The 16,125-nt window shown below is 38.1% G+C and overlaps 1 protein-coding gene across 3 annotated transcripts in view; it reads right to left on the reverse strand.

Annotated features, from left to right (window-relative positions):
• LOC122800830 (zinc-binding protein A33-like) overlaps positions 1 to 16,125 on the reverse strand; it is a 287,666-nt gene that overhangs the window by 158,621 nt on the left and 112,920 nt on the right. For all 3 annotated transcript variants that reach the window (XM_044070126.1, XM_044070127.1, XM_044070125.1), the window contains exons 4-5: positions 2,871 to 2,893; positions 2,603 to 2,781 (exon numbers count right to left, since the gene is read on the reverse strand). In XM_044070126.1, the coding sequence (XP_043926061.1) occupies positions 2,603 to 2,781; positions 2,871 to 2,893 (202 nt within the window). The remainder of the gene's footprint in view (positions 1 to 2,602; positions 2,782 to 2,870; positions 2,894 to 16,125) is intronic.

Raw genomic sequence — 16,125 nt, forward strand, 5'->3', positions numbered from 1 at the left:
AAGTCTGCAAATTCCCTATGTCTTTATTTATGAGGTCCATTATGATCCTCTCCATGGCTTTGCAGATAAGGCTTGTCAAGCTAATGGGCGGTAATTTCCAGGGTCTGTGGAGGCACCGCCTTTGTGAAGTGGGACCACAGTTGCAGTGCGCCACTCCTGGGTGCGTATCCAGAGGTAAGACTTTGATTAAACAGCTGTCCTAGCTGTGGGTTTAATTCCTCATTGAGTTCGTGGAGCACACAGCCGGGGACACCATCGGGTCCCATGGATGCTGTGTTTTTGCTTTGGAGAGAGCAGTTCTCACTTGGGCTGGAGATGTTTGGGGGCTGCACTCATTTGGTATAGATATCTCTCCTTTTGGGAGAAGTTTGCACTGAACCTGTCAGCCAGTATGTTGGCAATGTCTGTAGGATCAGTAATCTTCACATCATTTTGAACTAGTTCTGAGCATATCTGGGAGTTTCCTCCTAGGTTTCTAACATAGCTAAAGAAGGCCTTATGATTGTCTTTTGAGTCTTTAGCTATTTTTCTCTCGAAATTTGCTTTGGATGATTTTATGAGAGCTCTTAGTTTTTTACTTATAGTGATCAAGGGTGTCTTACCTTTTAAGGATTTTGCTCTATCTTGTAGTAGCTTCCTCCTTTTGTTGTAGAGTTTGTTTATGGCTGGGGTCCACCAGACTGGACGCTTGCCTTTGGTACAAAGAGTCTTTGTTTTGCTTGGGATTGCCTTATCCATGCAGTCCTGCAGGTGCTGGTAGAAGGCGTTTGTAAGTGATTCAGCGGCTTGAGTATTGTTTTCCGCCGGCTCGGGGGCCTGAAAGGAGACCACACTAGTCTTTAGAAGTGTGAAGTCGGCTTTTGAGAAGTTCTTTACTGTGGTCTTTTTTATTTCAGGTGGGGGTGGGATGAGGACCTCCAGCGAGATTAGTTTGTGATCTGATCTCACCAGTGAGGGGTACTGTACTCAGGGTACAGCTGCCTTATCAAGGATGGAATGGGATTCTAAAATACCATGTATGGGAGGGAAGAGCACCTAGTTACCTGCAGTGTCATAATGCTTGCTAACACAATGCTTTTCTGATAGTCCTAACCAACCCTCAGCAATCTAACTTAGCTTAAGAGAAAGTTGTGCAATGACAACGGAAGGGAGGCATACCCAACTACGTAGTGTTGTGCTCCTAATCTACATTGTCTGCATATTTGCAATTTACCAGTCAGAGGCCTTTGATATCACCATTGGCACTGTTATGCATATCAACACAATCTCAGCATGTCCACATCCCACTCTCCTAAGAAGAGATGAGCAGACATAAGCCTCAACATTTTTGTTCCCTCCCCGCCATGGTTCCAACAGAATGCCTGAAATGCTAATCAAACTCATGTCACCTGTGTTATAGTTAGGGATTTATCCTTCTCTACTAACAGAGCTGGGAAAGACACTTTGGTTCAGAGAAATGGTAGTTGTAACAGAACAGCATTTGGAGCCTGTACATTGCAAAACATGGTACTTTAGCTCTAAAGAAGTCTTGTTCCTCAAATATGGATGAGCAGTGGGAAAGCCACACTTTGCTATGGAAATATGCTATTCTGCATTTCACTCATAATGGAATCCCTTAACATTTGTGGTAATGGAAATGCATTATGTATGCAAAAAGAATTCTAAAGTCTGACAAAATTAATTTGACATCATCTGAATTCATATGAATGCATGATAAATGGGAGGGTAGTAGACAGCTGTGGAGTGGACTGTAGCATAGCAAAGTGCAACCCCCCCCCCCCCACACACACACACGCACCTGCATTCACCTTTGATGAATACAGTAACCACTAATGTGAAATGGTAACTGGAACAACAGAGTGCAATGGCGTTGATTACAAGGACTGTACACCACTATTTACAAGAATATGCAGTTAACACTACCATGCCTGGAACTTGGTATACATCCTTTGTCCTTTATCCTTTACATTAATAAGTGCTGCATTATACCCTTGGTATATGTGGCTGCATGACTGACACATAGGTCAACAGTAATATGTTATTTGTGCGATACGTTACCTGTTATACATTTTTGTATGTACCTGGGCTGAACCTGAAAATGGTCAACAAAATTCATGTTGTATCCTGCTTAACATATTCAAAATAAAAGTAAAAAGAAATGAAATGCTCTCTGCCAGTTTTTACTTTTAACTAACTGCATATAATTATGTGATTCTGCTGAGTCTTTTTGACCTGGAAGTAGTTGATGTACCACCTCAAAGCCATGCACTTCCTTATTTGCATATATTAACAGAGGAAAAGAATAAAACCTGTTTATAAATCACCTATGTTTGAAAGTCCCTCCAACACGTGAGAAAGTGCATTACTATGTGCCAAAAATGATTTAGAATCAAGGATTTGATAGCTGTCTTATTATATTCTACAACAATCTTACCAGTTCCTTGTGTAATCATGAGGAACAGACACTTCCCTCTAATATAACTTCATCTAACTAGAGATTTATGTTAAAGATACAAAACTTACCTTCAATTTATAAACAAGTCTCTTTTCCCCAATACATGCATGCACTGAATGTCCTATACATTATTGACATAATTCTTACCAGGACTGATGAAAGACCGCATTTCCTTCCAAATGCTGTACTGCAGGGGAGCTTTATATATACCAAGGCTGGAGTTATCAGAAGCCAGGGCAGAATTAGATGCATCTTTCTCTTTATCTTCTTCAAGTTCTTCCTCTTTCTTCTCCATATCTTTTACCTTTTTCTGGCTTTTCCTAACCCTGGCAGTAAAGCACAAAAACTATATGAGGTCTTGCACAAGAGTATGAATTTTACATATAAATAGAAAGAAACCATTGTACATCCATACCTTTCTGTTTTATCTACAATATCCTGTATGGAAGAAAAAAAAGCATAATTATGCATCTTTCTTGGATATTTGACTTCATATACATAATTCTGAAGATATTCAGAAGGAAATGGTTTCATTTATTGTCATGCTTACTGAAGGAATATCACTATTTTGACTGAGAAAATACAAAATCTCTAAGAAAGCAGCAACCATTTTCAAACCAATAAATAAATAGATGTGGACAGTCAGTTATGCATATATACTGAACTAAAATCAACATACAGTACTAACATCAATGCCCATGCATTTCTTAAATAAATAAATAATGCATGCCTGCGTGCTTTCACATTCAAATGCTATTACTCCTTCATTTGCCTGTTTGCGCTTGATGTTTGGTTATACTGGTTATATTGCAGGCTTCAAGTCAGAATATAGAATACTGTCCTAGTTATGAGGGTGTTTTCCTAAATGAAATGAAAGTAAATATTTCAGTAAGTATAAAAGGTATGATAGGAAGAAACTGCATGAGACAATGCTGCCTGGAATAATTCACTGCAGCTTAAATTGCTTGCAAAACAATTTATAATATGAACTAAAAAAAAAAGTATAAAAAACAGCAGTACACTGGAAAATGTTCGAAAATAAACAAATACGCATCACCAGTAGTAAAGGGGAAGCTATTATGCCTCATTTCAGACAGATGACAAAGATAAAGAAATGTGATATAAAGGTGAAGTACTCGGGTAAAATAGGCAGGATTATTTCCCAGCAAGGTAGATTGAAATAGTCTTCCAGCAGAGGTACTACTGTCAAAATAGTGGAGAGATTCAAGAACACATGAGAGAGTAAGTCCATCCTTATGAGTATGGTGAATGAGGTAAAAATACAGATAAATAGGGCCTATGGCTTATAAAGTAAGTAATGGGCAGACAAGGAGAGTTATCTGGTCCTCATCTGCCATCCATATCCATGATTCCATGTTTATTTCAGTAGTTTTGTCAACATTTCCAGACTGTTTGCACAATTATAGGCTAGAGCCTTCATTTCTCCCTACCCAACCTACCCGTCTTTCTTAATATCTTTACTGCCACCTATACCTAGAATGGGACATATACCCTAGGCATGAGCACTGTAAGGCCCCATAAGTACTGCCTGTGACATTACAGAATTTCAACTGACCTGTCATCCACATCTTGTAGAACCATTCTCCAGGACTAGAAAGGCCCTAGGAAATAAAGGTGAGCACAAACAAGTTCCATGCTAACTGACTATGGTGCTCCAGGAATCTCGATCTATTGTTATTATAGGACAGAAAAGATTTGTACACCCTGTCCTAGGAAATTAAAAGGAGTGACAGTAATCCAGCTAATCTATCAGGAAGATCACGTCTGTAAGACAGAAAAACTATTAAGAATTTGGAAGAACTTCAGAAAAGCCCAATAATTAAAAGTCCCACTCAGAATAAAACTTCATGGCTAGAAAGACCTTCAGAAATTAAGATGAACTCAAGCAAATCCCAAAATAACTACAATAGTCCTATGCCCCTCTACATTGGAAAAAAAATCCCATATCATTCCTCTACATAAAGTTGGTACTACCACTGAGTTATCTAACTTCAGACCAATTGCTATACTATCCCATCTCTCAAAAGTTTTTGGAGCAATACATTCACAAACAACTACTCCACTACATTATTGACAATAATCTCATTACACCCACTCAAAATGGTTTCCATCCAGGACATAGCATTACCACTGCCGTTCTGACATCCACAAATATCATTAACTAAACCAGAGATGACAAAGGCCAACTTGCAATTGAACTCTTCTTAAACTTGTCCAAAGCCTTCAACACTGTATAAACCTCTACAGTAACTATCCCTAGTAGGCCTATCTGGTGCCCCAGTCAAATGGCTTACTAGCTAACTATCAGATAGACAACAGTCTCTTAAATGGCAAGATCCATTTTCTTCTTTTCTGCCCAACTCTGTTAGGGTTCTCCAAAGCTTCATAGTTGAACCCCTCCTACTTAGTATATTTGTAAAAAGGTCACACAAACAAACCAATTAAAACTACAAAAAAAAACTAGCCAAGCTAGAAGTTTAACTGTATGATACTGTAAAACTGCTGTAATAGAGGCCCATGGGATATATATACAAATAACACCTTAAGGACATCAAGTATTTCAGCCACATGGCTTCTAAATATCCACAACATTTTCCTCTTTCTTCCTTTTTTAAGTCTTTGTGGATACAATAAAGCAAATAAAGCCAAACCCCAATAAATGTAGACATCCTTGTTTCAGCCTTCTTATAACCTTGTCAGCATAACATAAGTTGACTGTTTAGCTGTAGTTTAGAAACACACAGTCTTTGCACCCAGCAAATGTCCATAACTACTAAGGTGTCTGCAAAATATCCCAACTAACATCCAAACCAAAGAGTAAAAAGGTCATGTAGGCAAACCAGTTAGTAAAAACTGCAAAAAAAAACCTTGCCATGCTAGAGTTTGTACTGTGTGGTAACTGGAAGCTGATGTAATAAAGGCCCATGGGATATATGCAAATAACCCCTTAAGGACTTCAAGAGTTTTAGCTATATGGCTTCTGAATAGCCACAAATTTTTACTTTGTTTTCTTTTTAAGTCTTTGTAGATACATAAGCAAGCCTCCTTAATACAATGTGATGATGATACTAACCTAATGTACACTATCAACAACCTCCAGAAACTCCAAAATATAACTCAACGATGTTTTCTTCCACAGAATCATGGTTACATAAAAGTCAGTTCCTCCTCAACTCCCCCTCACTAAATAAATAAATAATAACTACTGCTCTTTCTCCCCAAAACACATGCCCACTTTAAAGCCCAATTCACAAGTACTGCCTCCAGTAAAATCCAAACAGAGGTGATATCCCACACAAAACTGCTTGGGATGACAATTGATGTCAATTTCATATATGATCTACATATATAGCAAATGACCAAAAATTACACCAAAAAATAGCACCAAGGCACAATACAAAATAAACTATAATAATACTGTAATAAAGTTAACATATTTGCTGCTAACGCACTAAAAATAACCCATCACTGTACAGCATTAAAACAACTGTTGGCTAGAACTACCGAATTAACAACCATTCTCACAGCTCCTCATGGTCTATATTTTATAAACCTCTTCAGTGTTCTACTGTAAATAATATTCTCCAAAAATACTCATCCACCAGATCACTTTGCTCTAAAAATAAATCTTTCTTTGAAATATGCAAAGCCTTAAAGTCAGCAGGGCACTCCGTTTATTCATGCTCTTTAGCCAAAGTTTGGAACTGTATTCCCTGTCAGTTCAACAGACCAAAGCACATTAAAATATAGCCTCAAACACTACCTAACTGTTTCATGAAAATGCCCATGTCTAACCCTATAAAATATAGCCAAACTGTGATCATGCAACCTTCCTATACTAATGTCTTCCTCCCAACCAGCACTGTACCCACAATACCCAAGTACTATACAGTACTATGAACTACCGAATTAACAACCATTCTCACAGCTCCTCATGGTCTATATTTTATAAACCTCTTCAGTGTTCTACTGTAAATAATATTCTCCAAAAATACTCATCCACCAGATCACTTTGCTCTAAAAATAAATCTTTCTTTGAAATATGCAAAGCCTTAAAGTCAGCAGGGCACTCCGTTTATTCATGCTCTTTAGCCAAAGTTTGGAACTGTATTCCCTGTCAGTTCAACAGACCAAAGCACATTAAAATATAGCCTCAAACACTACCTAACTGTTTCATGAAAATGCCCATGTCTAACCCTATAAAATATTGCCAAACTGTGATCATGCAACCTTCCTATACTAATGTCTTCCTCCCAACCAGCACTGTACCCCCAATACCCAAGTACTATACAGTACTATGATATAAACTACCAAACACACCTCTGCGGTAGTGACAACTATCTCTAGCATATTTTCATTATATACTACTATGTCCCCCCTATACTTTACATAAAGCTGCTATGTTTCCCTATATAAACCATACAATATGTTCCCTATTCTGTATGTACACTATGACTACTTACTAAATATTACTTACAATTACCATGTATCTGTCACTACTTTATACCTCATGTTCTGCTGTACAAATATATTTTTTCTACTACCACTTATTACTAATAGATGTTATCAATGTTTATTTAAAATGTTGTACTGCTGTAAATAGAATTATTTTTAATTTATTTTACCACCAACCTCCACTGAAAATGGGTCCCTGGCTCACTTGGACTACCCCAGTAATCAAAAGGCAAATAAATAAAATTATTTATGTATTCATTTTTGTTTATCAGGACAGTGTATTGATCAGTACTGAGTGATTTCAGTCTCTGTCCATGTAAATAAATTATTTATACATAAAGAAAATAATAAATAATTTAATTTAAAAATAAATAAAAATAAAGTAGTGTTCTAGCAATCTAACTGATGTGTCAGTCCCAACCAGAAGATCATTTCTATGGAACAGAAAAAGTGAGGACAGCCTGCAGTGTGACACTATATAACACTATTTCATAACTCGCCTGGAATCTCATCTTTCCCTGTAGAGACAGACACCCAATATAAGATCAGTAATTTGTAACAACCAACATTTTACTGACTCGTGTTCCAAAAGCTGGTACGTAATTAGCATTTATCTGTGATTACCAGATTTAAATAATCCCGATTTACTAATTGATTATTTTATTGTATAGCTGCCAACCTTAAGATATGTAACATCTGCTTTGTTTCATGTTTGTTGCATATTATATATGGATTTAAAAGAGTAAAAAAAACACCTCCAAACGCACTGGTTATGCCCTTGTAGTAACCCTGACTAACCACCCTCTTCACCACTGTTTCTTCCTCTTCCAAACAGACTTCCAAGCATTTTAATGCTTAGTCTTGTAAGCAAGACTGTTACTGTTTAAACTCTAATCAACTTACTGCTGAAATCTTTCTATCTGATGTGAACAATTGCACATGATTCTTACTGTGTTACATTTGTTTGTTGCTTTCTTAAGTGTAAATATTTTTACTGTTGCTTTTCTCAAGTGTTAATATCTTTTGTATGTAATAATTACTTCTTGTATTTTTTATTAATCCTTTATTTACCATGTAACAATATTTTTTACTTTTTATATCTGTTTGGAGCTTTTCTCCCCGGGCCTCTACTGAAAATTGAAATATATCCAGCTAGACTAGTCCAGTTAACAAATGTAAAATAAATAAATAAATAAAATAAATAAATATATAACCATTTTGACCCTAAGTAAGTTCTGGTCAAGAATAACAGTGACATGGATATATAAAGAGAAATTAGTTATCTATTGCTTGATAACCACATCAGCACTGGGTGGGGGTATATCACAGGACTCTGAGCTAAGAGTCTCAAAGTGGTGATATATATATAAAGTTATAGTGTTTTGGGGGGGGGTGTCTTTTTATGGCTCCATGGCTGAGGGGAAAGGAAGTGTCCCAAGGTGAAGGGTATTCAGTATCAATCTCAATTTCCTCCAGTGATATGTCTGGGGTTCCACTAAGTGACTGTGATTCGTGGCCACTATACTGACTTCCTGAGCTAAGATTTCTGGACCTTCCTGACAGGGATGGTCTGCTATTGGACTGTTGCTTGGATGATGTCCGCATATGGGGTATCTTGCCAAAGCAGTGTAAGAGTCCTGGTCAGTCATGATGAGGTGTAGCAGAGCATGGCACACCGAGATGAAAGTGAGGCTTTTGTAACCCTGTAATGACCCTAATGCACAGCTTCTCCAGAACATGATGTCCCCAATCTCAGACAACAGTGCCTGGGAGTGCAGCAATAGTGGTACTGTCAATCTTTCACATTAAAGTGGACATAATGACAGTGTGTGCCACCATACATCTTATCATACCAATCATTACTATGTCCCTAACTTCTCTTTCCTCACAGATGTCACATAACATAGAAATCAGGTCAGTGTAGACTGGATTGCAGCAGTTTGTGCCTTGGTGATATTATAGCACATCTACTGATTGATACCAAGGACTGCCCACATGGCAGAGGGAACATCTGACACCTGATGCCACTGCAGACCCAAATGAGGTTGCAAAATTGTGGGTATGACCATTTCAGATGCAGAGTTTGAACCTGCTGACAAAGCTATAAAGGGAACAATCCTAGCTGTAGGAGCAATGGAGAATCCCTCACCCACTAAAGAAGTTAAAGGATTTTTAACAATTAGTGACTGTGAGTTTGTGCAGGATGTCTGTATTTGTGTTTGAGATCTGCACAGGTATCATATCATGTAACCTTTTGAGTGCCATACTGCAGAAATCATGCTGTAGGAATAATTCACTGGCCACAGTACCATAACCTCCTGAAAGAATTAAAAAAAGTTGAGAGCAGGTTCTGCTTCCAGCAGTAAACTCAATATCATCATTCTAATCATGAAGACTGTGCAATTATTGTCACATTTCTTCTCTCAACTGCCAAAAGCTGTATTGCATGGGTGCCATGTTCATCATTTTCGTATATACTTCTCCTGAAATAATTTCTACCAAAATATTTATCTGTAAGCTAACCTGATAATACAGAAACACATATGTCTGACTCACTGGTGGCCCGAGATCAGGGATGGATTCAGGCAGTTGACCAGGTTGGCCGAGGGTGATAGGATGCTGATGGTCAGCTCTCCCATCTTGGTGGGAGGGTATTCAGGGTATACCTAATGCCTGTCTTACCTCTTTGAAGACCTGACAGGTCCTCTCAGGAAGGACACAAGGAAATGAAAGGTTATAATGGCCCCTGGCATCACTGCATTAGTTACTACCTAATTCTAGCACCTATGGACTATGATAGGCTACTACATGAGTGACAGCTCCTTGGCTTCATGATTACAACTAGTTTTAGGAATCCTCACTCCCAGAACCTAGCAATGAGTTAACTTGAGGTTTAATTCCTGAGGAATCAGAGGAGTCCCATGATGGGAATACTGACTTCTATGGTATCTGATACGGATTTACTGAGAGATCAGGGGTAGAGCAAGTGTTGAAGCCAGGCAGTCAGGTGGGAAGAATCACAATCTCTTTGTACTGTATTATTAACTATACATTCATCACTTTACATTCACAACTTGCATAGAATGAGAGGTATATATTAAATTTTATCAAAGCAGCCTGCATTCAACACCTACTTATCTCTCTCTCTATATATTTACGATAGATAGATTTATATATACACATACATACACACACACACACATACATATATATATATATATATATATATATATATATATGTATATATGCATATTTATATATATATATATATATATATATATATATATATATATGTATGTATATATATATATATATATATATATATATATATATATATATATACACACACACACACACACACACAGAGGGAGAGAGACAAGAGAGACTAAAAATTCTGAAGTAGAAATCTGTTACCAATCAGTGATTTAATTTTGTTCTAATAATCTGCAGTTATAATGAGAACACAAATGTAAAGGAAATTAAACTGAGTGCCTTCAAGCTAATAATGGACAAGTTTGTATCAGAACAAATGTCTGATGTGGTAGCTGCATTATAATTCATACAACTTCCCATTTATGGCCCCTGTAGGTAGGCAGTGGGAGCTACTGTGTTGTCTGTACTCAGTTTAAGGCTTATTGCTCTCAGCAAGATCCCATGGCTTGAGAAAGCAGAAGTGGGTCTGTAAAGTGTTACTTGGCCAAACTACCTGCCTTGTTAATAATTGAATTAATACGTACATACTTATATAAGAATATCAATGTGCTCATTTTACACATCTCAAGCTTTAATATTTAGCTGTGCTTTCCAATTGTTCAACTATAGTAGTAGCAAAAAAATAAAATGCAAGAGGCTTTCATGACTTTTTCAGGGTAAGTATAATACACCTATTTGAAATGGCTTTTGTCCATAGGATCATAAGAGGTTACTAGGCTATTGGTCTTCAGACCCTTATAAGCTTAGCCAAGAGTTTAGCCCATGCTTAGACAAGTCAGCACTCAAATCCCCAGTCCAGCAGGGACACAGGTGGAATCTCAGGGGTTCATTTTCTGTTTCCCATCCAGTTATCCAGGTTGTGCTTACATAGGGATAACGAGATACTCTACATGATGTGGAGAGGGAGTCTATTCCACAGATGGGGGAGTCTCTGGGATACAAATCTGTCCCACCAACAAGTTCTATTGATGTCAGAGACCAGGATGAGGCCACACGTATGGGTTACTCTAGTGGGGCTTGACTTGCACATATGCAGCAGTTTCATCAAGGCAAGGTCTGAAATATGTATGCCAGACAGAGGTCACCTCTGAGGAGTCTGTATGAAACTGAGTAGAGGGACAGTGCTTTTAGCCTATCTGTGTAGGGTAGACATTTAAGGCCCTGGATTCTCCTGGTGAGGAACCTCTGTAGTCTCTCTAGCTGCTGCATGTGCTTTGCGAGGTACATGCCGAAGGGGGTGTTATACTCAATAATTGGCCTTATAAGGGAAGAATGCAGAAATGTTATGACCTCTTTGTCCCTGGATGAGATGCCCTTATGTATGAGGTGGGCTATGTAGAAAGCTTTCCGTACAATGAAAGCAACATCGTGGTCAAAAGTCAGGTTGCTATTGACCTGGGTGCCCAAATTCCTCACTACTGATTGTGTACTTAGGACGTTGTTATTAATGTGATATGTGGGGACATTACTCTCTCCAAAGGGGATGATTTGGCCTTCAGCTTGAAGCCATGTTTCTGGCACCAGTCATTTGTTTGGGTGATACCCTCTTGGAGGATGCCCACATCACTTAGGAAATTGATGACTGCACCCAGCTTGCGGTCATCTGCAAACTTGGTCAGCCATAGCCCACTGGTTCCTGAATAACAGAGGCCCAAAGACTGATCCCTAGGGTATACCACTCATTACGGGTCGACTGTTTGAGGTGGCTTCTCCTATTCTGATTAGATGGGTTCTATCAGTGAGCCAGTTTGCTACCCATCTGGTAACATATGGATTGATGCCTAGTTGAGAGAGTTAATCTATTATGCTGAGTGGGGAATAGGCAGTGTGCACCGTCTTCCCCTCGTCCATAGCTTTGGTGGCTGTCTGAAAGAAGTCAACCAGATTTAACAGACATGACATTTCCTTGACAAAGGCAAACTGCGTGGGGTCGAGTGTTTAGAGGTTGCCAATGTCCAAGTTAATGAAGGCCATGATAATCCGCTCCATGGCCTTGCAGATCAGGCTAGTTAGGCTGATGGGTCTATAATTTCCCTGATCAGTGGACCCTCCACCTTTGTGTACAGGGATGACAGTAGCTGTCCTCCACTCGGCTAGGACAAAGCCTGTACTTAGGCTTTGGATGAACAGGGTGCCTAATGGTGCTGAAAGCTCATGCCTGAGTTAATGCAGGATGCAGCCTGGGATGTTATTGGGTCCCATGGAGGTGGTATTGTCTGCCTTTGAGAGGGCAATGATGATCTGTTCCCTAGAGATAAGGGGTGAGAGGCAAGTACTGGAGATGTCCTGATTTACTGATGGGGGTACAGAGAGGAGAAGTTTTCGCCAAATCTGTCAGCCAGTAGATTAGCTATATCTACAGCATCTATGTATGTGATGTTCCTGACCACCAGTTCTGAACAGATCTGGATGCTTCCTTTGAGACTGCGGACATACGTGAAGAAGACCTTATGATTGTCTCTAGCAGATGTGGCCAATTTGGACTTGAAGTTGGCTTTAGAGGATTTCACTAGTTCTCATATTTGCTTGTTCAGGCTAAGGAGAAATTGCTTTCAATTGCCCACCTGCTCCTTCTTGGTCATTGACAGCATTTTTTTTTTCCTTTTGATATATAGTTTATTTATTGGAGATGCCCACCAGACAGGTTTATTCTTCCTTGCGGAGGATGATTTTGTCCTGTCAGGTATTCGTGAGTCTATGCATCTATATAAATGCTCATATAGTACTCTGTTGTAGATTTGGACATTGGTGTCAGTTCCTACAGTGGGGGAGGGGGCTGTGAAGCTGTTTATACCATCCCTCAGGAGGTTTTAATCAGCTTTGGAGAAGAATATTTTGTTTGACCCTAGCTAGAGGGGAGTCAGGAGAGATGGTGACTTCAAAAGTGACCTCTTTATGGTCAAATCTTACCAGGGTGGATGATACTGTAAGGGTGCTGCAGTGGTTACTCATCATTGTTAATACCAAGTCCAAGATATTATCACCTCTTGTGTTCTACAAAAAAAGTCATTTATTTGACACTTATGTAGAAAAGGTAGGTACTGCTGCATCTGTGATACAAAGATGAGTCATTTATATATTTTCAGCCTCATCTTTCTAGTAACCACATACCTTTTCTGCATGCAGGTTGTGTAAGGTAGTGCCAAACAGGCTGCACCTATTCATCACTTAATTAAACACTCCTCTCCCAGCCAAATGAAGCAAGAGAGCAGTACAGAAATTCTGTCAGAAGAAATAAGGCATGTAATGTGGAAATAATTATGCATCTTTCTAATGATGTGCTCTCAATTTATGTACTCAGTGAAAGTCTGTTCAGTAAGGCCACAGCTGCAGTTTAGTGTTTTGGCTGCCTTAGCTTTTGTGGCTGCTGCTAACAGAGACAAAAAAAAATAATAACTTCCCATTATTGTCAAAACCCTAGCTCTATTAGCTTTCCGAACCTAGCTACTACTACCCAAATCTCCACTACTTCTAGGTCTCCTCCTTGTATTTATTTAAACCTGGTAATGGAGCAACCCAGAAGCACTGTCTGGTATAGCAATTTATTCAAAGTCACACAGTACACAAATTAAAATTCAAACCCTGTACCTCTGACAGGAAGCTGCTCACTAAAGGTTAAAACATTTAACTGTCAGGCCATCTAGTATGTCTTCATTTTCTGGAAAGGTCACTGAAGTTTAAAATGACTAAGGTTTGCATTCAATCAGTAATACCATTAGTTTTTGTTGTTCGGTTGTAAGAAAATGCATGCTGATGAAAACCTGTTCTGTCTTCTTTTTCAAGTGAATTAAAGCAGTTTGCCTCTTATCTTTCTCTGATTTTGTAGAATATCGGTGATTTTGGCTCATATTTATGCCCTGTTCCTAATTAACTTTTTTTCTCTGGTATATCACTGAGAGTTACTGTCAGTCAATAATGCCAGTCATTAAGAGTTTGATAGTTTTTGTAGTTCAGAGAATGCATGTTCATGCAACACTTATTGTTCTGTTAACTATGTGATTACGTGTTGTCTGGCACTTAAGTTAATGAACTGTTTGCTGGAGTCAAAGGTACAGCGTTTGAATCATTTCATCTCCATGTCTCTACTTTGTGACTTTCAACAAGTCGTTTACAAAAAGTACTCCTGGGTCACCCCTGATAAGGGACACTTCACCTACTGGGGCTTACCTTGTTAAGAAATACACAAAATAATATTTAAAATGTATTCCTTTTTGTTCCCTATTATTTTTGGTTCTGTCCAGAATTCTTGAACAAAGAATTTGAGAGGAATTTTGGTATTTTCCTTGTAATTGTGGTTTCTGGCAAATTGTTGCACATTGCAATCTCTAACTAATGACAAGCTTGTGAGTTTCAGAGTCTGTATCCTTCAGAAAATACCGGCTAACAAAAAACTTATTATTCTATCAACTTGTTAAGCATTCAAGAGACATTGTTAAAAGTTATTCCAGATTTGTGTTTCTTATTTCTAATTCTTGAGCAAAATTGAGAGGAAAGAAATAAGTTGCACTGTATGGTCTTGACATCCAGGAGCTAAGATACGTATTCATTCTCTTGATCTCAAGAACAATATCTTAGGTGAACAGTATTACAAGTTGCTGTAACTGGTGTGTGTGCATGAGTATACATGTGTGTCAGTCAAAGATCTCGCTATGAAGTGGATAGAATGAAGTAATAATTACTGACATGAGGAGAAATGTTAAAGTTGTTTGTCACTTAGAATTTGTAACTAGAGATGCTAACAGAGACTATGACAATAACTTGCATATTTGTGTGTTTGTGTTTGTGAGTGGGGGGGGCTGCACTTTTTCAACTTACTCTCAAGCCTCTAATGTTTGAAGAGGTGGGTGCATGGGAAAACATATATTATAACATTACAACTGCTGTATAAGCTTTTGTCTTATAAATAATGTAAAAGGTAAATTTTATGTTGTAACCAAGTGACTGTTCTAGCAAGCAAAGCGAGACTGTGGGTATCAAAGAACTTTTTTATAAGTATACAGTACATAGTTTAACCATGGTGTGAGCTTTCTTCCTAGTTGGTGTATGTGTCACATTTTACCCATCTGTTCCACAGTGCGCAGGATAGTATAGTATTCCATTTTTTTTTTAAGATGGAAGGTTGACTTATGGCTGTAGTTTCTTTAGGTATTTTGTTTGTTGGTGTTATATATTGTATAGTATGATATTCACAATGATGCAAGCCCGATCTTACAATTATTGCTTAATTGTAACTGGAGTCGACTGTGCTTTATTTTCAGGGGTGGGGGTTTGCTTGGCTTGCCCATCTGGAGCTGTGTACTTCTTCAACTTGTTTCTACTGACAGTCTCTGATGGATGAAGAACTGGGTATGTGGTAAAACAAGTATAAAGTAACATTTTAACCATGATGTCAGCTACCTTCCTAGTTGTTAGTAAATGTTCCACATCTTGGCCATTTATTCCACCTTGTGAAAGGTATGGTGTGCCATATTTTGAAGATGGAAAATAAATCTTTTTTGGTGATATAGATGTTACAATAAAGTCAAACCATAAAGTGTCTGAAAATTAAGACACTTTGGCTGAACAATAATAATAAGAGTATGTAGTTTTAATTATCACAGTCATTAAAACTAGAAATACATATTTTTCTGCTGATACTTGTTCATAGACAGTTATAATAACATTCTGAAAATTATAACAGCATCATTTAAAGTCCTATATATCAACAAAATTATTAAAATCCTGGAATGAGTTATTGTGCCAAGACATTCTCTTCTGAGTTCTACCTATACCTTTCAACTGCTCCTATTTTTGCAGAATACTCTTGACTTTGCTGCAAACGTTTGTTCAGTCACTCCTAATATATTTGATTTTGCTGGTAAATTACTCATTGTTACAGTCAGTCAGTAATGCCATTCATTACATCTGTGTACTTCTTATTGCTCAGAAATTGCATATTGATGCAAACCATGCAGTTATATTAACTTTTTTAAGTTAATTAG

Source organism: Protopterus annectens, chromosome 4.part1 (genome assembly GCF_019279795.1).
Source record: "Protopterus annectens isolate FY-2018-M chromosome 4.part1, PAN1.0, whole genome shotgun sequence".
In the NCBI taxonomy this organism is placed as follows: Eukaryota; Metazoa; Chordata; order Ceratodontiformes; family Protopteridae; genus Protopterus; species Protopterus annectens.